The 26,245-nt window shown below is 47.5% G+C and overlaps 1 protein-coding gene across 1 annotated transcript in view; it reads right to left on the bottom strand.

Annotated features, from left to right (window-relative positions):
• SEPTIN10 (septin 10) overlaps positions 1 to 25,836 on the bottom strand; it is an 84,810-nt gene extending 58,974 nt beyond the window's left edge. Inside the window, exon 1 of the mRNA XM_040336391.1 lies at positions 25,754 to 25,836. Within this exon, the coding sequence (XP_040192325.1) occupies positions 25,754 to 25,786 (33 nt within the window). The 5' untranslated portion in view covers positions 25,787 to 25,836. The remainder of the gene's footprint in view (positions 1 to 25,753) is intronic.
• Positions 25,837 to 26,245: the final 409 nt, after the last annotated feature.

Raw genomic sequence — 26,245 nt, 5'->3', positions numbered from 1 at the left:
TCATAAATAAATTGGGGTAGAGGGGCACCTATACCATTTAGTCACTGATTTATCACTCTTTTCTTGAGTATTCGTAGCTATTGACATTCTATGAGTCAGGATAAAACTTTTTGGGTAATCCGAGGGCGTAAAAGTCTGTGTACATAGCCCTGTACACACGGTCGGGAATCCCGTCAGGAAAAAAAATTTGATTTTCCTGACGGGACTCCTGGCAAGCTTGCCTTGCCAAGCCCTGTGTACAGACGGCCACTCAAAAGAACCACGTCATCGACTACAATGAGCCGGCGCTCGTCACATTCGATGCCGTCGCCGCCATCTTGCTACACCCCACACTAACCTTGTATGCTACCGCGCATGCGTCGAAGTCTTATCGAGCATGCCCGGGTTTACCTAGGACAGGTAAGCATACAGACGACCGGTTTTCTCTGCAGGAAACACTCTGCCTGGAAACCAGACGAAAAAATAGAGAGCAGGGTTCTCTATTTTCCCGCCAGAATTCCCATCTGTTTTCCTGACGGGGAAACTGCTAGGGAGCATACACACGGACGGGATTCCCGGCCAAATGCTCTCCTGGCAGTTTTCCTGCCGGGAAAACCGGTCGTGTGTACGAGGCTTATGGGAGGAAATCTAGGTGGGTCAATATCAAAAGAATAGAGTAGAGTGTCTTGGTACATTTTCAGCTGGTTTGTTTAGTAGGGCAATGCTTGCATCTTTAGTAATATTAACCATTGTGACTGAAAAAAATAAAGGAGTGTACCCTCATCCAAAATGACGCACTTTGGGTCAAGTCCACTATGTGTGTAGAACTGTACCTATCTGGCCACAACCCCTAAAAGCAGGAGGCCGACGATCCCAGGTACATTTTTGAAACACGCTCCAGGATCAAGTACCATCTGGCATGTACTTTACAGCCAGCCTCGTTCAGAGCAATGTTTAAAATTCCTTTATGAATACATCTGCTCGATTACGCCAGAAAAATTAATTTTTAAGTATGTATTCTTAGCTCAAAAAAGTACCTTCTTTTGCTCTGAGCCTCCTGTTGTTGTAACCCGACTTCCTGTTAGATGATGGTTACGTTCTTTCTCCATGGTCCCATTGTATGTAGGAATTAGGGTTGTCCCGATACCACTTTTTTTAGGATCGAGTACAAGTACCGATAGTTTTTTTTAGAATTAGTCCACAAATGCAGCCATGTCCCCCACAGATGCAGCCATGTCCCCCCACAGATGCAGCCATGTCCCCCCACAGATGCAGCCATGTCCCCCCACAGATGCAGCCATGTCCCCCCACAGATGCAGCCATGTCCCCCCACAGATGCAGCCATGTCTCCCCATACCTAGATGCCGTCGCCACCTAGTTAATCAGCGTGCAGGGAACATTACAGCTTTCAGTTGAATAGCTGTGTGTTCCCCAACATGCCGCGTATAGACACTCCCCCTTGCTCGGGATTGGACGGGTGATCTGCACTTTGATAGACAGATCACCCGTCCAATCCCGAGCAAGGGGGAGTGTCTATACACGGTGCGGCGGGGAACACAGCTATTCAAATGAAAGCTGTAATGTTCCCCACACGCTGATTAACTAGGGGGCGGCGTTGCGGTATACGGCGGTGGTCATAGGGGGGTAGCGTAGTATCGGATCTGGCATCGGGGGCATTTGCAGGAGTACAAGTACTCCCGCAAATGCTCAGTATCGGTCCCAATACCGATACTGGTATCGGGACAACCCTAGTAGGAATATAGCCACCGTCTCTTGCCTGCTCCCGATATGGCCTAGGGCAGGGGTGCCCAACCTTTTGAAGCACGAGGGACACTTAAGCAACTTGGTAACCGGTTGTGGGCCACAATTAGCGGAACGGGTGGATGACAGGACCGTGTCCGCTCTGCATATGCAGAGCGGACACGGCCCACTAAATTCTTTTCTTTTTGCGGATTGGAGGTAGGACACAAGTCGGTTTACATCTGCCACTCCTTAGAGGTGAATGAGACTCCAATTAGGTCAGACTGACCGTGTGATAGGGGACCAAGGATGCTTTCACACTGATGCACTGCTGTTTATCCACACCACAGGTGCAACGCAGTGTACCCTTGGCTTTCCTGCACTTTGCAATAGACTTCCATTATATTCTGCAGGTTTGGTGAACTTTCAGAAAGCTCACCAAACTCGCAGGTAATAATAGAAGTCTATGACTCAGTGCAGGTAACCCGCAGGTGCGCTGCTCTGCATTTGCAGATCAGTTTGAAAGCAGCCAAGTAACCACTGCAGAACAGATATGCCCATATATACACACTGTGATTTTAGTAATAAACTGACCTTTAATAACAGTATTTTATTCCATCAGAGGGCTCCGCGGGCCACTTGTTGGGCTTCCCTGGCCTAGGGACTATGGGATTTGTACCCTGCAAAGAGCAGTGCACATGACCACAACTATTGTGTACTGCTCCTGCTAAAGAAACGGAAGTGAGGGGGGGAACAGGAGTGGTTTGGGAGCGCACAGAGGATGTTAGGAGGCAAAAAAAAAAAAAAACAATAAAACACAAGGGTGTTGTATTAGTAGTGGATGTGTATGGATTATTTTTTGAGAATAAAAATATCATTTAGTTTCACTTTAACCCCTTATAAGCCAGCACATTTTACTGAATTCCTGGAGTTCTTATTTAAAGAAGCAGCCAATTAGCATTCTAACGCAGCTGTCTATACATACCTTCCCTTCATTACTCCATTTGGTTGCTGGGAGGTTCCCACACTTTACAGCTGCTTAGGCACTCAGCTCTATCACTTAATCAGACAGTCCTCAGTTCTGTGTTACCTCCCGTGTCAGCCAAGCAGAATGGCGGGGAGGGACATTTTTGAAAAGCAACAATCTTTCCAGTGGAAAACGCACATATTTCCAAAAAACAGAAATGAAGGAAACTCAAATTAAGTTGCTGTCTTTGGTGACCAGATTCCTTGATTATGTTACCCAAAACTGGATGATTAAAGCTTATTGGCCACTAAAGACAAATTCCATTTTAGTTCTGAATATATATATATATATATATATATATATATATATATATATATATATATTACACACACACACACACACACACACATATACACACACACACATATACACTAGGGTTTTCCTGATACCACTTAAGACCGAGTACAAGTACCGATACTTTCTTTCAAGTACTTGCCGATACCGAATACCGATACTTTTTTTATGTCATGTGACAGTGGCACATGCGTCAGTATTTATTTATTTTTTTTACTATTTTTTATTTTATTTTATTTTTTACAGTTTTCGGGACAACCCTAATATATACACACACACACATAATTTTTATTTTTAATAAATGTTCATACGGTTTGTTTTTCTCTGGCTTTTACACTCCTAACACACTACTGTGCATTGTGGTGGTCTGCATCAAAAAAATATGCCTGTCTGTTTATTCAATGGGCACGTGATGCATGTTAACACACACAACACAACAGTTATGAGGAAGCACTCTTAGCGTGAAACACGCCAACTATCTTCCTTGCGATGCTGTGATGTTTTGGATGACTGGATCATTGCAGTACGGCATTTGGATTTTCTATACTCTCTGCGGTCATGCATCTTTCAGCCTCTGTTTACACTAGATGTGGCAAGATTTCACATCGAATCTGCTGCGGATTCCGCACTGCATCAAAATTGCAAACAGTTCCTGTGAACCGATTGCGGAGTAAAGGTTAACGACCTCCCGAAATCGGTTTGCACCGAAACGGTTTGGTGTGGACGAAAAAAGGCCCTGCACGAGTTTGGTGCAAACGCATACAAATCCATGGCTCAAATCGCACCCCGGATACATTGCATGCAATTCACACATAGGAAGAGATTCCTGTGCGAATTACATATGGTGTCCTGTACTACATCAGTGTGAACCCAGGCTGAATCGTTTACTGTTGCGTGCTGGACCAACACCTTTTGTATGAATTTGGGTCTAGATTACAGGTGGACTGACTGATGTATTTGTTGCATGTGCATTAATGCAATGCACAAGAATGGCTAAGTGTGAATGGGCACAGACAACAGATTATTCTGGGCATCTAGCTTAAAATAATCAGTCCATGAGTATAAAAGTAGCCATCTTGGTTTGAGGAAACATTACAGTGGTACTGAAGGTTTTCTTAGCTCGATGCATTCTCTGCATTAAAGGGACACTAAAGGCAGAATTTTAATTTTTTTTAAATAACAAACATGTTATACTTACCTCCGCTGTGCAGTTAGTTTTGCACAGAGTGACCCGGATTCGTGTCTTCTGGGGTCCTTCGGCGGCTGTCTTGGCTCCTCCTCGCAAAAGCTTTAAACGTTCATGCGAGCTCCCTCGCATGGTGGAAAGCTTTTGTGAGCGCGCTCCCGTGATACATCGGCGGCCATAGCCGCCGACTGTATCACTCGGCCCCGCCCCCAATGGCGCACTGCGTCATCTACTGTGATTGACAGCAGCGCCAGCCAATGGCTGCGCTGCTATCAATCCGCCCAGCCTAGCCAATCAACGGCCAGGCTGGGAACCGAACAAGATGACAAGCACGCACCTGGGACTTTCAAACGGCGAGGTAAGTAAAACGGGTGCTCGGGGGGGCGGTGCTGTCAGATGTTTTTTTACCTTAATTCATAGGATGCATTAAGGTAAAAAAAAACTTTTATCTTTACAAAAAAAAAAAAAAAAAAAACACTTTTGCCCGAGTCTGATCTCAATCCAGAAAGCAGAGGCTCTCTCCCTGCTCATTGGCTCAGAGACAGCTAGTGGGAGCCATTGGCTCCCTTTGGTGCCAATCACAGCCAGTGAGGAGAGAGGAAGCAGGGCCAAGCTGTGCTGTGTCAATGGACACACAGTCAGCTTGGGAGTGACCCCGCACTAGTGCCTCCATAGCAAACATGGGGGCACTTGGCAGGAGAGGAGCTAGGCGCACCAGTGAGGAATCCCAGAAGAGGAGGATTGGGGCTGCTCTGTGTAAAACATAGCACAAAGCAGGCAAGTATGACACGTAAAGGCAATTTTTTTATATTAAAAAAATAACAAACAAATCAATTTAAAGTTACATATAGAGATACTAAAGCAGAACTAAAGTTTGTTTAATGGAAGCACTTTGAAATTTCATGTTAAAACCAGTGCAATATTTCCAGAGCAAGATGTCCTGCATTGAAGGATTCAAACCAAACTTTAAAATATAGATTTTTTTTATCAAGCAGACATGCAGCATTAAAAAAAGATCAATAAAAGAATGAAGACTTGAATCAATTTTTTTTTTTTTACACACACACACACACACACACATATATATATATATGTGTGTAAAAAAAAATTGATTCTCTTCATTGTCTTCATTCTTGATTGTCTTCATTCTTCTATTGATCTCTATTGATCTCATCCTCATACAAATTCCTTTTTTTTTGCTGCTGTGAGGGTGGCTACGTTTGTTCTCCATGGTCCCACTGTATGTAGGAACATAGCCCCCCCTTTCTTGTTTGCTCCTAAGATGGACTATGGACCATGAGATCTGTAGTGTACAAAGAGCAGTAGAAATAACTGCAACTAATGTGCACTGCTTGAGAAACAAATGGAAGTGAGGGGGGAAAGGAGGGGTTCAGGTGCTTATGGGGGATGTTATCAGGAAGCAGAAAAAAAACCCAGTAAGAAACGAATTTCATGGAAAACAGATTACAGGACCATTAAGTAGTGAATGAGTATTGATTCTTTTTTTATCACAAGTATACAGTTTAGTACCACATTAAAACTCCAGCATAATAAAGAATCCACGTTTTGAGTTTTGTCAAGCGCACTTTTATTTTCCAGCAAAGAGATCTGGCAACATTGTCAATTTTGGTAGAAATAATACGTAACTTTCTGACTTTTTAATGTTCATGTAAACTGTGTAATACCTTTTAGTATTACTATTCAGCACAAATATTCTTTTTCACCCATTTCATCATCTCCCAACTAATGCTGATGAACAGACTAGGCAAGATGGCATATGTATAATATGAAATATGTAAAAGGATGAATCTACAGGTATGCATGCACAGACAGTTTGTAACTTGCAATTCCAGAAAATTTGCATTAAAAATTATATAAAAAATAATAATAATTTTTCGCTCTACTTTAACAGCTCAAACATTAAAAGCAATGTTTTGGCCAAAGGTTTTTGATATTCATATGTATTACTAGCCGAAATGGACATGCTGAGCAGCCCTTTGAAAACAGAGTTTAAATAAAAATAATGCGTGGCAGTTACTAGTTACAGAATCAGAAATAAATGACTTATATGTTCCCTCACTAAATAGGAATGCACTGAGGAAAATTCACAATGAATGAACTCCTCTGAGTAGCTATGGAAAAAATATAGCCCACTAAATTCAGTTCCTCTCAGAATTATGTATTATTGACTGCAATGGCTGACAATAAACCAACATGCACTTTATTCCACTAGTACACCAGACAAGAGACTGACCTAAAGAGGATAATGTACCAAAGGAGTACTTCACTATAGCCTAGGGGTACCCCTTGTCACATCACAGCCCCACTTTTACATTAGTCACCCCAAATTACATTATGACCCCCTCCACATAAAAGATTCCCTTTTACATCAGCCCCCTTCACATTACAGCCCTCCCTTTCACATTAGTCACCCCAATTTACATCACAGCCCCCCCTTCCCATACACATCATCCCCTTCACATTAGTCACCCCAATTTACATCACAGCCCCCCCACATACACGTCATCCACTTCACATCACAGTCCCCCCCTTCACATTACAGCCCTCTCTTTCACATTAGTCACCCCAATTTACATCACAGCCCCCCATACACGTCACCCCCTTCACATCACAGCTCCCATACACATCATCCCCTTCACATTACAGACTGCCCTTCACATCACAGACCCCCCCCCAATTTACATCACAACCCCCTCCTCACATCACAGCTCCCCCTTATCACCCCCCCATACACATCACAGTCCCCCTAATTTACATCCCTGCCCCATCAGTTTTTAGGACCCCCCATTAACATCACGGTCCCCTTTACCATCAGTTTTCTCAGTCCCCCCCTTTGTACCGCAGACCTCACTTCACATACCCCCCCCCCCCCTTCTCATCAGTGTCTTTAGCTTCCTTCATATTACAGCCCCTCTTCACAATCCTATCTTACACTTAATGGCAGCATGGCAGAGGATGGGAGGTGGGGCAGACTCTAAACGGAGGGCAAGAGCTACACAACTCCATGTTAACAAGTGTGTTGTTACTACTACTTGCTAGGTGGTCCCAGATGATGACAGCGCCACTGGTAGGTGGGGGGTTTGGAGACCCAGGCGAGGACTCTGGCTGTGCTAGAGACAAAAGGGTGGCTGGGCAGGTGGGGGTGGAAAGAAGTAGAAAGAAAGAAAGACACCCTGGCTGCTGCAGCGTCCCCCCTCAGGAGGTGCCCAGAGCATGTGCCATGGCTGCCATACCTTGGATACACCACTTAAAGATGCATGCCCTAGCCAGTGTTTGCATCAAATATTCAACAGGTCTTATGGAAAATTGGCTATTTAAAGTTAAAATGAAGTACAAGGAAACATTCTCTCCATCATGATTTCCACAGAAAGACGAAATTGCTTTTACTTCTCTGTGTATCTTAGGCTTAGCCAAAGAAAAATCAAACAAGTGGGATTTTCCACAAGAGCTCTAACTGGGATTTTACATGAAATTCAAACCCTTAAATGAGCTTCAAAAGGTCCCCTACTTTGACAAATAATGATGCCGGTCCTTTTTTTGTTGTTTTCGGAACACATTCTAAGTTAAAGAATGTTGGCGATCGTTTTGTATTAGAAAGTAATCCTTCTAAAATGTGGTTATGAGTAATCATAGGGATTTGGCTGTCTGTGTGGCATGCTGTTGTACTAGCTAGTCAACCTCAAAATATGAATGTACCGATTTCTGCAAGGAAAGCATGTCAAGTGTAGCAGCCTGGCCTATTATTCAGGACTTTGGTAATGTACCAGGAAGATGACAAATAGCATCTCCGCTTTTCCTTCCTTTATACCTAAATCCAAGTATCGTCCCACCCATGTTTTTTTCTTACGTCAACCCCTCAATGATATACTTTGGAGTTACAGAATTGTGGCTTGTGAAAAGCTATGCTCTGGTGCCCATGTTTGCATTTCAATAGCAGCCTGTAAAAAGTAACTTCATCATCATTTCTTTTTTTTTTTCAAACCCTTATTATCTTTTTCACTTGATTGCCATTCATTATTATACTCAACGCAACGTTTCCAGTGTTGCCCTGCAAAGATCCATTGAACCGTTGCCACAGGCCACATCCCATGCTGACATTTTCCTCTCCTACATCACTGGTGTCAGGTCACCCGTGGCCAGGTGACAAATGCACCCCGTTGGAAACAGGGGTGCACCGAAAGATAGTGAACCCAATAGCGGACTGCTGCGGATGGAGAGGACGCGTGAGCCCAAGATTCCCGAGGGTGCAGAGTCTCAGGTCCAGCAGGTGTTCACCAAAGCCTCTAGTGGCGAGGATGGCCTTAGCTGCAACTGAACCCAGGTCGAGGCCCCTGGAGTCCCCCAGGTCACGCTCCGTAGGGAGAGAGGGGAAGCAGCCACTCAGGACACAAGGGATAGTGATGGGTAAGCCGAGGTTGGGGCAACAGGCAGACGAGGGTAACCACGGGACAGGCCAAAGGTCAGGGCAACAGGGAAACAGGAGTAGTCAGAGACGAGCCAAAATCGGTACACAGAAAGGTTAACGTACCACACGGCAAACACGAATACAAGCTAGCAAACAAAGTTGAACAGCAAAGCAGAAGTGCAGTGCACTAGTTAATATAGAGTTTCTGTGATGGCCTGGGGTGGAGCCATACAGGGAGGAGAGGTGATAAAGGCAGCCAGAAAGAGAGTCAGGCCTCTAATGGACACATGGAGGAGAAGGTAAGCTGTCAGACATTATTGCATGTCCATGACAATCGGGAACCGGCTGTCTCTTCCTGCCACACATCAGGAGGCCATGCCCTCTGACGTGTTTCACTCAATTGGGCTTAGTTGTAAAGGTTGCACATCTATGTCTAAGCCCAATCCAGGTGAAACACGCAAACGTGCTGCAGGAGACTGGTAGAAAGTGGAGACGTTACCAAAGAAAGTCCAGCAAATGTCTTGGCTATGACTAAGGTTAGGTTCAAACACGTAAGCAGGTCAGATTTGTTTGGATTTTAACCCCATGTCTAAACAAAGCCTTCATATTCTGACGTGTGCCAGCTTTCACTGGTTGAACCTCGCCTACAGGGGCAGTTGTGCAACCACCGGTGCATTTTGTTACCTGCACTGGGGACTTGGTTGAGCAAAGAGGATCTCTTTTGCTTGTGTATTAAAGAACAGTGGTCATCAACCCTGTCCTCAGGGCCCACTAACAGGCCAGGTTTTAGGTATTACCTTGAGGAGATGCAGACTAGAATACTGCATTCGCTAAACAGCAAATGATATCACCTTTGATGTATTTCAGTTATTTTGCAAACCTGGCCTGTTAGTGGGTCCTGAAGACAGGGTTGATGACCACTGTGTTATAGAAAAGTGGTCATCAACCCTGTCCTCAGGGCACATTAACAGGTCAGGTATGCAAGATAACTGAAATACATCACAGGTGAACTCATTTGCTGCTCAGTGATTGCAGTATTCTAGTCTACATCTCCCCAAGGTAATACATAAAACCTGGCCTGTTAGTGGGCCCTGAGGACAGGGTTGATGACCACTGCTATAGAAGACTGCTAGATCATTTTTATTACATCCCCTTTACAAAAAAAACGCTCCCACTACTGGCTGCTGGGGCCTGAGGGCCACACCACGAGCACCAAAGGGCTGCCTGAGGCCCTGGGTACCACAGCTTTAAAGCAACCTGCATTAATGAATTATCAGCAGAGCCGTTTTGCCCAGTAGTATTTTCAGTGCAGAACTTATGAATGTTCTTATATTACCCCCTCAAGCTTCACTGAAACCTGTGAACAGCCAAAGCCGAAAAAAAAAAAAAAAAAAAAAAAAAAAAAAAAAAGGTATTAGAACACATTCTTCCCATAGACAGAAGGGCTGCCAAAGGAGCACTGGCCCTGGGCCACCAGCTGGCACCACTATTCTGAATTGCAATGAACTCCTCACTAATGAGACCACAAGATTTTTCATGTCTTTTGTATATAAAAAAAAAGCATGGACGTGCAACTCTCTGAGGCAGATACATCAATAAGTACAGCCTCATTGTCAGCTCTTCGGTTATTGGTGACAGGAAGCTGCCACAGTGTGATTTATTGTATATCCTGGAGCATAGAACATGATACTGTAAATAGTTTTTCCTCTTTCTTATTCCTTTTGGTGAGGCATACTGAAAAAAAAAGGAAGTAAAAAAAAAAGGAAATACTCCAATAATATAATGTATTCTGTTTTGTAGCCATAGCAAGCAAGTCATTATTTTGAGTCACATTATTTGCAAAGGAAGAGAGGTTATAGAAAGGAAATTAACTGCTAAGCTGGCCATACATTAGTAAAAAAAAAAATAATATGTAAAAAGAACGTTAAACTAATCTTTTAATTGTTAGTGGGATGAAAACGGACATTCATTTTTGACCATAGGGATGAGAAAATTTCGGAGCAGGATGAAACAAATATCTAAAGCCAACCCATACATCGAAATTCAGCCGGTTCCACAAGGACCAGTCGAGATGAAATCCATGTATGGGCATGGTGGTTGCACCCAAGTCGATCTATTGCGGTACAACAGTATAGTAGGAATTTAAATATCCCTCCCTCTATATACAAAACGGTAATTCGTCCAATAGAAGCATCTTCAATAAAAACATGTTTCCTATATGCATTTGCCACTTCCTCAGGACCTCTTATATTAAACACGAATGAATCAATCAACGCTGAAAGCAAAAAGTACTTAGTTGAAATAAACTCACTCATAAAAAAAAAAAAAAAAAAAAAAAAAAGAAGAAGAAGAAGAATGTAAGCTTTTTTTTGGTAAACAGATTCAATTCTCCACCCCCCTGTTTTTTTTTTTTTGGAGGGTCCCCCTTCCTGCTCACCCCAAAGATAGTTACTAAACAATACTTCGTATGGTATGTTTTGCAATTTTCATAATCAAATCTCAATTTTAACTTTCAGTGTTGTTAGATTCCTTTGTGTTAAAGCTTCCTTTACCTTAGTGTCGTCCTCCTTCACTTACCTCATCCTTCGATTTTGCTTTTAAATGTCCTTATTTCTTCTGAGAAATCCTCACTTCCTGTTCTTCTGTCTGTAACTCCACACAGAAATGCAAGGCTTTCTCCCTGGTGTGGAGTGTCGTGCTCGCCCCCTCCCTTGGGGTACAGGAGAGTCAGGACGCTTTCTATGTTGCAGATAAAGGAGCTGTGTGTTAGTGGGCGTCCTGACTCTCTTGTAGTCCAAGGAAGGGGGCGAGCACGACACTCCACACCAGGGAAAAAGCCTTGCATTACTGTGTGGAGGTACAGACAGAAGAACAGGGAGTGAGGATTTCTCAGAAGAAATAAGGACATTTAAAAGCAAAATGGAAGGATGAGGTAAGTGAAGGAGGACTGCACTAAGGTAAAGGAAGCTATTTAGGAAAGAAAAAAAATTGTACCTTTACAACCCCTTTAATATAGGAGGTCCAGAGGAAGCGGTAATCCCACAAAACGCGTCAACCCCAACTTTTTTTTTTATCTCAACTAAACCACATGGTTCTCTATCCATGTGGTAGATGTCAATTGAGGGTATCCATGTACAAATGCATATAGGAAACACGTTTTTATTGGACAAAATAAACTTTTGTATATTATGTACCAATGAGATTTTTTTTTACGAATGTTTGTATGAACATTCGTTTGAAAATCTACTAGTGTATAGACAACTTTACCTGGGGCCTGTCCACACTATGTACAGCGACCTGCTGTTTATTTTTTTTCTGCACCTGATCAATGCAAGTCAACAAAAGGACACATAGAAAACAACTGAATTGTATGTGCCTCATTTACATTACAACGCAGCGGTGTTGTGAACTTATGGAAAAATTAAGCCATGCTGCATTTTTCTGCAGTGTAACTAACTGCATGTCACTGCACCACAGCTAACCTGTAGTACATAACCTTTAGCCCTGGTTCATACTGAATCTGACTTTGAAATTGTGCGCCTTCACTTGAAACTACACAATTTCAAATTCACATGTCATTGCGACTTCAGGTGCAACTTGGCTGGCACCTGTGCAACTTCATACACAGGTGCCTATGCAAATCGCACCTGAAATCTGTAAAAATAGTGCAGAGACTTATTTTTCAAATCGGTGCAACACCGCAAAGTTGGCATCGCAACGATTTGAACAGTACCATTGCTGGCAATAGGGCGTGATTCATCATGCGATTTGGACCTGTGTGTGACTGAGTTTAGTGAAGTTAGACTTCAATAAAATGGAAAAAAATAAATGTAAACACTGTAATGCACATCAAAATCACCCCGCACTTCTGGTACACAAGCAGACTGGTGTGAAGAAGCCCTTAACCCCTTCTTGCCCACCCCGATGCCCCTTTAAACAGTTCATAATGCTAGGGATGCAGGAGGGATCACTGTCACAGTGGTCACATGATCGGAAGCTAGTCCTGACAGGTATCATACTTTACCCCAGACTGACAGCTGTCTTTATGCACACATTTTTGTGTATTTTGTCACATATTGAGGAAGCGCGTAGGTGTGAAAGCAATTTTCATGTGTTTTCAGCAATATTTGAGTGTTTTCTGTGAGTGTACACAAGTGTTTTAGGAACTGTATTTCAAGCGTTTTACATGGGTATTCAAGCTTTGTCACTTTGGCTGAACCAAAAGTGCCCTTACTAGGGGAGACAAGTTCCTACATGCCAAAAAAAAAAAAAAAAATAACGCCTTAACCACTTGACCTCAGAAATATGTACCCCCCTTAATGACCAGGCCGTTCTTTTTTTTCATTTTGGCACTGCGTTAAATTTGAGAATTGCGCAGTCATAACCCACTGTACAAAAATATATACTTTTTCCCCACAAATAGAGCTTTCTTTTAGTGGTATTTGATCACCTCTGCATTTATTTTATGCATTATAAATGAAAAAAAAACTTTTGAAAAATCTATTTTTTTCAGAAATTAAGGCCACTAAATTCTGCTACACATTTTTGGTAAACAAAAAAACAATAAGTGTTTATTGATTGGTTTACGCAAACAATAGTGTGTATATGTGTATATATATAAAAATTATACTAGTAATGGCCCCAATCAGCAACTTATAGCGGGACTGTGATAGTATGGCGGGGAAATCTGACACTAATTGACACTTTGTGGAAGCCAGTTATTACACTAATACAGTGATCAATGCTAAAAATATACGCTGTCACTATACTAATTACACTGGCTAGGAAGGGGTTAACATCTAGGACAATCAAAGGGGTGAATGTGTGCATAGCCAGTGTGTGTGTGTACTTTTTTGCTGCTTTTACTAAAGGATGCAATCGTTTTTATTCCCTGCTTTGCAGGGAAACAAAACGACAACATCCCGAGTCGGTTCACACTAGGGCGACACGACTTCCAGTGCTACTTTCAGAGGCGACTCCGACACGACTTGAACATGAACCACAGGGCGATCTGGGGCGATTTACAACACAACTTGAAGTCGTCTCCAGGACAGGAGACTTTCCAGTGGCCAATAAAACAACAATCAGCTTTGGGAGAGGGAGGGGGAGGGAGAGGTTTGCCTGAGAAATGTAGGTTATCTTCCTGGAAAGTAGCTTCAGATAAGACAGTGATCCGAATTCTGAGGCGACTTCCATTGAAATCAATGGGTACAAATCGCCTACAAGTCGGATTGAAGTAGTACAGGAACCTTTTCTGAAGTCGGATCGCCTTGAGTCGTGTGTATTAACACCGCTCCCATTCACTTCCATTGTTTTTCTCTACAGCGCGACTTGGGACAACTTGAGGCGACATGAAGTCGGATTGCAAGTTGCCCCAGTGGGAACCGGCTCTCAGGACAGAGCTCTGTTTTGTTTACATAGATAGAGCTCTGTTGCTCCTCGCCAATCTGCGGGTGTGCCAGCAGTTATCAATTGACAGTGTAAGATCGATAGGTCCATGATTCGGCCCAGGAGAGCCACCCTGCCCCCATATAACTATGTTAAGTGGTCGGCAAGTGATTAAAATACGGTCAATTTAAGCATTTACTGACATTCCTATTGAAGTCTATGAGGCTAAAAGTGCCAAAATCTGCCTCAAGAGTAACTTATGTAGCTTTTTGGAGTGTCAGGCATCAAGCCTCAGGCGCCTGAGCACTCATTAGTAAACGTCCACTAGTGAATGACAAGAAATTTTGTTTGCTGAGAGTTTTGAGCTACAAAACGCTTAGGTGTGAATGGGGCCTTAAAGTGGTTGTAAACCCTCATGCCTAGTACACGCGACCGGGATTCCTGACAGGAAAGTCCGTCGGAAATTCAGAGGGGAAATACAAGAACCTGCTCTCTGCTTTTCCCCTCGTACAGATGATTGGAGAGCTTTTCCTCGGGAATCCCAACCATGTTTATGCTCCATCTGAGTTTTTCCCCCACAGGAAAACAGGCAAAAATGGCCGTTTCAGCTACACACGGCCGGGTTTTCTGACAAGAAAAAATTCAGTCGGGGATCTGGGCGACAAAAAAAGAGCTGGTTCTCTCGTTTGGCCGGCAGTTTTGGCAGTTTTCCCGTCGGAAAAACTGCGAGGGAGCATACACACAGCCGGGATTCCACGGCAAAAGCTCTCCTTGCAGTTTCTCATCGAAAAACTTGCCCGTGAGTACGGTGCATAACATTTACCCAGTGAAGTGACTGGCCTCGGATCATACAGTGATGAAACAAATTCTCCTACGTAACTTGTACCTGTTTATCTACAGCCATCTTTCCCCCACATCCATTCAAAATACAGAAATTACACAGGATTTCTCAGCTCTGAAAAGCAGGGGGGGCAGAGAGCTGACGTTACATTGATGAGGGGGGCAGAGAGCTGATTGGAGGATAGGGACACCCTCCCCCCCCCCCCACTCAGCACACAGGAACAGAGCTGAGGCTGTCGTCAGCTGGAGGTCCCTTCTCTGTCACCTTTTTTCTCTTGGTGTCAGGAAAACTCATCAGAAGTGACTCATACTTATAGCAGAAGAACGAGGCGGTGGACAGAAATGGCACTTAGTGCTCAGGAGTGCGACAGTACACACTATAGAAGGATATGCTTTGTTCATATTTCATGTTTGAGGTTTACAAGCACTTTAAACCTTTTGTAATAAAATGACAATGTTTCTTAAACAAACCGTACTCTGTAGTACTGCAAATGGCAGCCAGCAGTGAGCAGGTACCCATTTTCCAGCTGTATACAGATAGGAATAAAAAGTGTACAAAGCAGTATTGGGTGCAGCCTTTCCCTTCATTTCTTGTGGTTGTGTAAGTGCTTAGTTATGTACTCTCACAATAAATGAAGAAGGAAAAGCTCAGGGCTAAGGAAGACAGAGAGGCCAGTGTCTGCACAGAAGCTGCATGCTGGGTGTGACTTTTATCACTACACTTGTTTATGGCATTCTCTGTTTAGCGGCAATGTAGTAGGGCACAGGCAACAAAACAGCTGCGATAACTGCAAAAACACATGCCACTTCTCAAGGCAGAACTAAGCTTCAAAAATGTGTCAAAATCTGTTAAAAAAAAAAAAAGTAGATTTTTTTTATTTTTTGGCAGGAGACATGCAAAGTCACTTCTGCCCAAAAACGTCTTCCTTCTAGCTTTTCTTATTTTTTGTGTACACGATGTGGAGCATGCCCGCAAGTACTAATAACCTAAAAGCAGTGGCAGAAGAAATGGCAGGCAGAAAGGATGGCGTAATGACCGATAGATTAGATCAGTCAGTGCTGGAGGAGGGTACACCAGTAAGGTAAAGCCCCGTACACATGGGCCGAATGCCGGCCGATATCACCGGTTTAATAAAAACCAGGCGACATTTGGCCCATGTGTAAGGGTTGGCTGGCTTCTGTCAGGCGAGCATGCTGGGAAAACCAGGAGATGACCAGTGCTTTCCACCAATGGCGGAGAGCGCTGATTGGAGTGTTCTGGCGGGGGGGGGGGGGGGCATCCCCCTGTCTCAGCTCAGCGGGGGAGATCGCTGTACTAACGTCGGATTCTTAGTACAGTGGCTCCAACCAGAGCCGATAGTATTTTTTCTTTCACGGGAACGGAAAAACTACTAATAGTGTGTACCAGGCTTTAGTGTACCAAAGAGGTAAAAAGAGGTGATTGACCCCCCCCCCACAACCATCACAGCTCTGATGCTTTGCATTGCAGCAAAAATTACCATCCCCTCCGTCACTGTAACTGGGGCTGTGACACAACTGACCCACAACTGTGTACAATGCACATAGTTGTGGTGTGGACTTTAAGGGGTTAAAAACAGGCCTCACTACCTGTCAAATGCCCTATGAAAAGTGATCCACTGAAGATAGGTTTTACTTTCTCTTTGTTCCCTGCAAAGTAAAAGCATAATGGGCTACTATGCATCGCATAGTAGCCCATTATGTGCCACTCACCTGCAGAAGATGCCTGTGATGTCCTCGCGTCCAACTTCAACCCTTCTTTCTTCCGGGGCCGTGGACTCCGGCTCTGTTACTGGTCAGAGTCGCATGACGTCACTCCCGCGCGGGACTCGACAGTCAAGGCACAATTGTGCCCTTTCCATAGTGCGCATGCGCCAATGACATAATCTAACCGTACAGGTTTAGGAGATATTTCCAGTACCTACAGGTAAGGTCTTATTATAGGCTTGCCTGTAGGGAAAAGTGGTTGTACAAGGTTTACAAACACTTTAAAGAGCCGTTGCAAGCAGCAATGAGTGCTGTGTAAATTGACACCGCTACAGTACCTTAATAAATAAAGTAAATAATAGTGCCTAATTAGTACCATGGAAAATTGATCTTTTGTCTGGAAATTCCCCAGAAAATAGCAGTGCACTTTCTGGTAAGTGAGTGTGCCTAGGCACTCATTTGTGGACTGCCACTTTAGGTGTTTGTCAGAGGTAGGGCTCAACTAATAGGGGCACCTTACACTCAGGGCGCCAGCAGGCAGTTCAGCATGTACCAGCCAAGAACTGGGGCAGGCTGAATGTACCAAGTTTATCAATCAACTTGGATACAACCAACCTGTTGGATTTTACATGCAATTATTGCTAGTGGCTATTACAGCTGCCAGAAATAATCAGTGTGTTGTTCTGGTGGGGACGGCTTCCCCCACCAAAACAACACAATGACTCCAGGGGGGAGGGATTCCCCCATCAACACGGTTTGTGTTGATGAGGGAATTGAGCGATTTTCGTTCCTTAAACCTGTGGTTTCCTGCAGCCAGCAGTCATAATAGCCTATGTGTACACAAAGCCTTAACAGCGGTCCTGTTTGATATTAGGTTCAATTTAATTTCATAATTAAAACTGATTTAAACCTATTAAGGCTAGGTTTCCACTATTGCAACCCCAAAGACGCACTATTTAGACGCGACTTGAAGCATCGCCTTGCGTATTCTTGAGGTCCATAGACCTCAAGTCGCATCAAAGTGGGACCAAACTAGTGCAGGGACTACTTTGAAGCCGCTGCGACTTGAAGTCGTACAGATATGAACGGTACTCATTGGAAATCATGAGGTACAACTTGTCATGTGACTTGGGACTGGAAAGTCACATGACAAGTCGCACAAGTGGAAACCGAGCTCAAAGAAGACACGGCCTAAACTTTTCCACAATCCTTGTTATGGGTTTATTTTAATATTTAGGTGTGTTCTTATGGGTGTTAATGAGGTGTACAGTTCTATGACAACATTGGAGGCTGCATAGTGGCTTAGGCTGCATTCACACCTGAGCGTTTTGTCGCCTGAAGCGCGACGCCCCAAAACGCTAGAGGGGAAAAAATACATTATTCTCTATGGAGATGGTTCACATCTCCACTACAAAACGCCTGACGCCGATGCCTGAAGCTCAAACAAGTTCTGGACCCTTTTTTGTCGCTCGAATTTGGGCGTTTTTTACATTGGTGACCCTAGACCTGTAAAAAATCGTGGTAAAAAACGCTGCGTTTTGTCGCGGCAAATAACGCTGCAAAACGCTACGCTCAGGTGTGAATGCAGCCTTAGAGGTTAGCACTTCTACTTTGTAGAAATTGTGCAATTTCCATATTATCTGCATGGAGTTAGCATGTCCACCCTGTGCTTGTCTGAATTTTCTTCCAAACTCCAAAGGTGCATCAGCTCCTGTCTAATATGATGTCAGTAAAGCGGGGTACAGACTATCAGAAAACCGAGCGAACGATCGTCTGATTATCCTCATTGTTTCACAGCCAATGGGAATCGATGAACGAAAATTCTTGTACAACAAAGGCTTTTTTTGTTGTCGTTTATGGTTTCTGATCATGTAGTTTTATTTTCTATATTTTTCTTGTACAAAAATATTTGTTCTGTTCCCGTACGAGAAACATTTTTGGCGTTTGTCCCTTTGGAAATTTCCATATGAAAATTCAGAACCGGCTATTGAAAGTTGTGTACACACTATATGAAAACCGTACGAAAATTCTTTGGGCGAAAACGCACGTCCAATTTTCTTATAGTGTGTAGCCGATCGTATGTAGGCATGCAAGACAGGGACCTTAGACCCCTTTCACGCTGGGCGGTTTTCCCGATGGGCAGGGGCTATGTAGGAGCGCTGTAAACAGCGTTTCCAACCCGCCCCAAACATGCGGCTTGCAGGACTTTTTTTTTTCTCGTCCCGCAAGCGCCGCGCCCCAATGTGAAAAGGCACACTGGAATGAATGGGAGGCGGCTTCAGGCACTTAGATGAGGCCATTTCTAGTGCTATATAAGGATGAGCTCCAGTGTGTTCCAGTGTGTCTGCACGGCGCTGCGCTTATCACAGCCAGGGAGACATTTCCCGATCTCTGCAGCCGAGCATCGGGAAATGTCTCCCTGGCTGTGATTAGCGCAGCGCCGTGCACTCTTCCTGGCGGGCTCTGCGCGTGTACCATGCGAACACGCTGGAGCTCATCCTTAGGCTGCATTCACACCTGAGCATTTTGTCGCCTGAAGCGCGACGCTCAAAAACGCTAGAGGGGAAAAAATACATTATTCCCTATGGAGATGGTTCACATCTCCACTCCAAAACGCCTGACGCCAAACGCCTGAAGCTCAAACAAGTTCCAGACCCTTTTTTGTCGCACGAATCGGGCGGTTTGGGCGTTTTTTTAGCATTTCCCATAGAAAGTAATGGAAATGCTTGATTCAAGCGACTAGCGCAACAACGAGCGTTTCGTACGGGCGTTTTGTCGCTTTAATCAATAGAACATTTCACCCAGGCAGAAGATAAAAAAAATCTACCAACATAGCAACAAGTGATGAAAAGATGATCATTTTTCCTATTGGCTAAAATAAAAAACGTCGAAGTACAAAAACGTCGGACGACGCTGTATGCAAACGCGCACATAAGCATGAATACGCAGCCTTAGTGCTAAAGCACCTGAAAACCGCCTCCCATTCATTGCAGTGTGCCTTTTCACACTGGGGCGGTGCGCTTGCGGGACGAGAAACAAAAAAAAAAAAGTCCTGCAAGCCGCATCTTTGGGGCGGGTTGAAAATGTTGTATACAGCGCTCCTACACAGCCCTGCCCATTGGAATGAATAGGCCGCTGATTGAAAGCGCTGCAAAACAGGAGTTTTTAACACTTTTTTGGGGGTAAAAGTGCCCTGCTAACGGCTGAAAAGCACTGCAAAAAAAAAACGCAGATTAAGCGCTGCTAAAACGAGCGGCGCTTTAGCGCTAACACAGCCCTAGTGTTAAAGGGGGCTTATAAATAATTTGATTATTATTATACAGGATTTATATAGCGCCAACAGTTACGCATAGGGTGACCACATTTCCAAACTGCCATTCAGGGACACCCCCCCCCCCCCCCCCCAAAAAAGACGTTTTTTTTTACATTTTTTTTGCCAGTTTTGGGGGCAAGGGCGTATCATGAAATCAGCGGGCCAGTGTGCCCATAAATTGTCGCTATTTTGCCCCATCAAATGCCAGTGTGCCCATAAATTGTCGCTACTGTGCCCCATCAAATGCCAGTGTGCCCATAAATTGTCGCTACTGTGCCCCATCAGATGCTGCCACCCAGTGTCAATTGCCCCTATTTGCTCACCTTTTGATATGGAGTCATATAATGGAGATGGAGTGGCTGTCTGACTGACTCCTCGTATGGTCACTGGTGGTGGTGGGGGGTCTGAGAGGCAGAGGAGGGGGGTCTGAGAGAGGGGTCAGAGAGGCAGAGGAGAGGGGTCAGAGAGGCAGAGGATGGGGGTCTGACAGGCAGAGGGTGGGGGTCTTGGAGGCAGAGGATGGGGGTCTTGGAGGCAGAGGATGGGGGTCTTGGAGGCAGAGGATGGGGGTCTTGGAGGCAGAGGATGGGGGTCTTGGAGGCAGAGGATGGGGGTCTTGGAGGCAGAGGATGGGGGTCTGGGAGGCAGAGGATGGGGGTCTGGGAGGCAGAGGATGGGGGTCTGACAGGCAGAGGATGGGGGTCTGAGAGGCAGAGGATGGGGGTCTGAGAGGCAGAGGATGGGGGTCTGAGAGGCAGAGGATGGGGGTCTGAGAGGCAGAGGATGGGGGTCTGAGAGGCAGAGGATGGGGGTCTGAGAGGCAGAGGATGGGGGTCTTGGAGGCAGAGGATGGGGGTCTTGGAGGCAGAGGATGGGGGTCTTGGAGGCAGAGGATGGGGGTCTTGGAGGCAGAGGATGGGGGTCTTGGAGGCAGAGGATGGGGGTCTTGGAGGCAGAGGATGGGGGTCTTGGAGGCAGAGGATGGGGGTCTGACAGGCAGAGGATGGGGGTCTGACAGGCAGAGGATGGGGGTCTGACAGGCAGAGGATGGGGGTCTTGGAGGCAGAGGATGGGGGTCTTGGAGGCAGAGGATGGGGGTCTTGGAGGCAGAGGATGGGGGTCTGAGAGGCAGAGGATGGGGGTCTTGGAGGCAGAGGATGGGGGTCTTGGAGGCAGAGGATGGGGGTCTTGGAGGCAGAGGATGGGGGTCTTGGAGGCAGAGGATGGGGGTCTGGGAGGCAGAGGATGGGGGTCTTGGAGGCAGAGGATGGGGGTCTTGGAGGCAGAGGATGGGGGTCTTGGAGGCAGAGGATGGGGGTCTTGGAGGCAGAGGATGGGGGTCTTGGAGGCAGAGGATGGGGGTCTGAGAGGCAGAGGATGGGGGTCTGAGAGGCAGAGGATGGGGGTCTGAGAGGCAGAGGATGGGGGTCTGAGAGGCAGAGGATGGGGGTCTGAGAGGCAGAGGATGGGGGTCTTGGAGGCAGAGGATGGGGGTCTTGGAGGCAGAGGATGGGGGTCTTGGAGGCAGAGGATGGGGGTCTTGGAGGCAGAGGATGGGGGTCTTGGAGGCAGAGGATGGGGGTCTGAGAGGCAGAGGATGGGGGTCTGAGAGGCAGAGGATGGGGGTCTGAGAGGCAGAGGATGGGGGTCTGAGAGGCAGAGGATGGGGGTCTGAGAGGCAGAGGATGGGGGTCTGAGAGGCAGAGGATGGGGGTCTGAGAGGCAGAGGATGGGGGTCTTGGAGGCAGAGGATGGGGGTCTTGGAGGCAGAGGATGGGGGTCTTGGAGGCAGAGGATGGGGGTCTTGGAGGCAGAGGATGGGGGTCTTGGAGGCAGAGGATGGGGGTCTTGGAGTCAGAGGATGGGGGTCTTGGAGGCAGAGGATGGGGGTCTTGGAGGCAGAGGATGGGGGTCTTGGAGGCAGAGGATGGGGGTCTTGGAGGCAGAGGATGGGGGTCTGAGAGGCAGAGGATGGGGGTCTTGGAGGCAGAGGATGGGGGTCTTGGAGGCAGAGGATGGGGGTCTTGGAGGCAGAGGATGGGGGTCTTGGAGGCAGAGGATGGGGGTCTTGGAGGCAGAGGATGGGGGTCTTGGAGGCAGAGGATGGGGGTCTGACAGGCAGAGGATGGGGGTCTTAGAGGCAGAGGATGGGGGTCTGAGAGGCAGAGGATGGGGGTCTGAGAGGCAGAGGATGGGGGTCTTGGAGGCAGAGGATGGGGGTCTTGGAGGCAGAGGATGGGGGTCTTGGAGGCAGAGGATGGGGGTCTTTGAGGCAGAGGATGGGGGTCTTGGAGGCAGAGGATGGGGGTCTTGGAGGCAGAGGATGGGGGTCTGACAGGCAGAGGATGGGGGTCTTGGAGGCAGAGGATGGGGGTCTTGGAGGCAGAGGATGGGGGTCTGACAGGCAGAGGATGGGGGTCTGACAGGCAGAGGATGGGGGTCTGACAGGCAGAGGATGGGGGTCTTGGAGGCAGAGGATGGGGGTCTGAGAGGCAGAGGATGGGGGTCTTGGAGGCAGAGGATGGGGGTCTTGGAGGCAGAGGATGGGGGTCTGACAGGCAGAGGATGGGGGTCTGACAGGCAGAGGATGGGGGTCTGACAGGCAGAGGATGGGGGTCTGACAGGCAGAGGATGGGGGTCTGACAGGCAGAGGATGGGGGTCTGACAGGCAGAGGATGGGGGTCTTGGAGGCAGAGGATGGGGGTCTGACAGGCAGAGGATGGGGGTCTTGGAGGCAGAGGATGGGGGTCTTGGAGGCAGAGGATGGGGGTCTGAGAGGCAGAGGATGGGGGTCTTGGAGGCAGAGGATGGGGGTCTTGGAGGCAGAGGATGGGGGTCTTGGAGGCAGAGGATGGGGGTCTTGGAGGCAGAGGATGGGGGTCTTGGAGGCAGAGGATGGGGGTCTTGGAGGCAGAGGATGGGGGTCTTGGAGGCAGAGGATGGGGGTCTTGGAGGCAGAGGATGGGGGTCTTGGAGGCAGAGGATGGGGGTCTGAGAGGCAGAGGATGGGGGTCTGAGAGGCAGAGGATGGGGGTCTGAGAGGCAGAGGATGGGGGTCTTGGAGGCAGAGGATGGGGGTCTGACAGGCAGAGGATGGGGGTCTGAGAGGCAGAGGATGGGGGTCTTGGAGGCAGAGGATGGGGGTCTTGGAGGCAGAGGATGGGGGTCTTGGAGGCAGAGGATGGGGGTCTTGGAGGCAGAGGATGGGGGTCTTGGAGGCAGAGGATGGGGGTCTTGGAGGCAGAGGATGGGGGTCTTGGAGGCAGAGGATGGGGGTCTTGGAGGCAGAGGATGGGGGTCTGACAGGCAGAGGATGGGGGTCTGACAGGCAGAGGATGGGGGTCTGAGAGGCAGAGGATGGGGGTCTTGGAGGCAGAGGATGGGGGTCTTAGAGGCAGAGGATGGGGGTCTTAGAGGCAGAGGATGGGGGTCTGAGAGGCAGAGGATGGGGGTCTGAGAGGCAGAGGATGGGGGTCTTGGAGGCAGAGGATGGGGGTCTGACAGGCAGAGGATGGGGGTCTGAGAGGCAGAGGATGGGGGTCTTGGAGGCAGAGGATGGGGGTCTTGGAGGCAGAGGATGGGGGTTTTGGAGGCAGAGGATGGGGGTTTTGGAGGCAGAGGATGGGGGTCTGACAGGCAGAGGATGGGGGTCTGACAGGCAGAGGATGGGGGTCTGACAGGCAGAGGATGGGGGTCTGACAGGCAGAGGATGGGGGTCTTGGAGGCAGAGGATGGGGGTCTGACAGGCAGAGGATGGGGGTCTTGGAGGCAGAGGATGGGGGTCTGACAGGCAGAGGATGGGGGTCTTAGAGGCAGAGGATGGGGGTCTGAGAGGCAGAGGATGGGGGTCTGAGAGGCAGAGGATGGGGGTCTGAGAGGCAGAGGATGGGGGTCTGACAGGCAGAGGATGGGGGTCTGAGAGGCAGAGGATGGGGGTCTTGGAGGCAGAGGATGGGGGTCTTGGAGGCAGAGGATGGGGGTCTTGGAGGCAGAGGATGGGGGTCTTGGAGGCAGAGGATGGGGGTCTTGGAGGCAGAGGATGGGGGTCTGACAGGCAGAGGATGGGGGTCTGACAGGCAGAGGATGGGGGTCTGACAGGCAGAGGATGGGGGTCTTGGAGGCAGAGGATGGGGGTCTGACAGGCAGAGGATGGGGGTCTTGGAGGCAGAGGATGGGGGTCTTGGAGGCAGAGGATGGGGGTCTTAGAGGCAGAGGATGAGGGTCTGAGAGGCAGAGGATGGGGGTCTGAGAGGCAGAGGATGGGGGTCTTAGAGGCAGAGGATGGGGGTCTGAGAGGCAGAGGATGGGGGTCTTGGAGGCAGAGGATGGGGGTCTTGGAGGCAGAGGATGGGGGTCTTGGAGGCAGAGGATGGGGGTCTTGGAGGCAGAGGATGGGGGTCTGAGAGGCAGAGGATGGGGGTCTGATAGGCAGAATAGGGGGCTGAGACAGACCACATAGCGCTGTCCCTCCTCTGCTCACCCTGCCCCCTCTCAGTGTGCTGGCATGTATGGACAGGATGCCTGGTACGGTACCTGATGGCCAGCAGTGTGGCAGCGCCGAGTCTCCCTCTAGATCCGGGGGTGGTCTTTCTTCCGGGTTCCCACTTCCCAGCCAGCCTGTTCTCCACTCCTCAGGCCCGGGCCGCGCGGCGCACGATTCAAGTTCTGGGAGGGGGGGGGGGGGGAGGCAGACCTCATCTCTTCGGTGGTCAGGGAGCTTTTACATCCAACTCCCCCCCTCTCTGGCCACCTTCTCCGAATTCCTGCTGTCTGCTGGCCTGGCACGCTCCCGCTGCATAAAAAAAGTGCCGATGCCTGTGAGGGGCGGATTACAGCCTGTGCCCACTCGGTAAGACGGCCCTGGCCGCGGTAGGTGACGCTGCTGCTCTCTCTGCTGCGGCTGGCCGCTGGAGGAGGAGGAGATGGGGGTGGAGTCGGAGCCGCAGAGAGAGCGGGACACGGTGACGTCACTGGTTGCTACACGCCAAGCGGGTCCCTAGCAACCAGTGATTTAGGAATGATTTAATTACAGCGGCACTGTGTCAGCAGCGGCAGTGAGTGTGGCAGACTGGTAGGCAGTTGATTCCGGGACTCTCTGTTGTCCCGGTTTGAAGGCTCCCGGGACACGGGACAAAAATGTATATTACGGGACGATCCCGGGCAAACCGGGACACGTGGTCACCCTAGTTACGCAGCATTTACAATGTAGAGGGGGGTGGGGGGTCAGTACACGTATAATACAGCAACAGGAAGGCCTTGCTCGTGGAGCTTACAATCTAATAATAAGTGTCCTATGGGCAGTCATTCATTCATATATATAGTAGGGACGTTGTTACAAGTCCTGAAATCTCCTTTGTGATGTCAGTGTCTCCTAATAGTAAAACCAATATCCTGTGTGATTACCATGCTGCCCATAGAGCATGATGCTGGGATCAGTCATGATTTCCTATGATAGAGAAAGATTCCATCCCACCCACATCTGACAAAGTAGAAGCAGAAAGTTCTATGCTGGTCACTGATTGGACAACGGTGATCAGAACTGAGAAGATGACTTCTATCATAGTGATCTATAATACTAGCCATGTAGTAGGAGGGCAGCACAGTGATCGGTGCACAGTACAGTATGGAAGGATCGCCACACTACCCCCCACAATGTCCACTTATTCTGGGTGTGTCACATCCCCCACCCCACCCATACTCTATGTACACTATGCTGGCTGTGCCATCGCACACAATCACATACACACAACAGTGTACCAGGCTGCCAGCCACCTCCCTCCTGACTTCTCACCCACACAGACACACACACAGCGGATCGGGCAAAGTCTGACTCACCAGATGTCGGGACAGATCAGGAGAAGCGTCCATAACTTCTACACTCAACGGCAGCGCTACTCCACCGCCCCGCCCCCCTAACACCAACCCCGCTCAGTTCCCGCCCCTGGAAGTCATCACCACGCCCCCCGACAGCTGCACGGCCCCTCCCCTGTGAGTGTCATGAACCGGGCAGGTAGGATCAGCTTGCCTTTGTCTGTTGTGTGGAGCGCAGCGCATTCCACTCACTACTACCGTACATTCACCACCGCTTTATGTATTCCTCCAGCTAGATTTTACAACGGCCATAAAGCAACACCGTTTTTACATGCACATGGAAGAAGTTTTTTACATTTATTTTTCATATACATGATGAAAGAAAAACAAATATATATTATTTCTTTCCTCTTTTGGGAGTTTTTTTTTTTAATATACATATATAGAAAATAAAAATATATATATTTTTTAATATGTATATGAAAAAGAAATATTTATATTTTATATAAAAAACTA

Source organism: Rana temporaria, chromosome 2 (genome assembly GCF_905171775.1).
Source record: "Rana temporaria chromosome 2, aRanTem1.1, whole genome shotgun sequence".
Lineage (NCBI taxonomy): Eukaryota > Metazoa > Chordata > Amphibia > Anura > Ranidae > Rana > Rana temporaria.
Note: the sequence above shows the minus strand (reverse complement) of the source record. Positions and strands in the feature narration are given on the sequence as shown.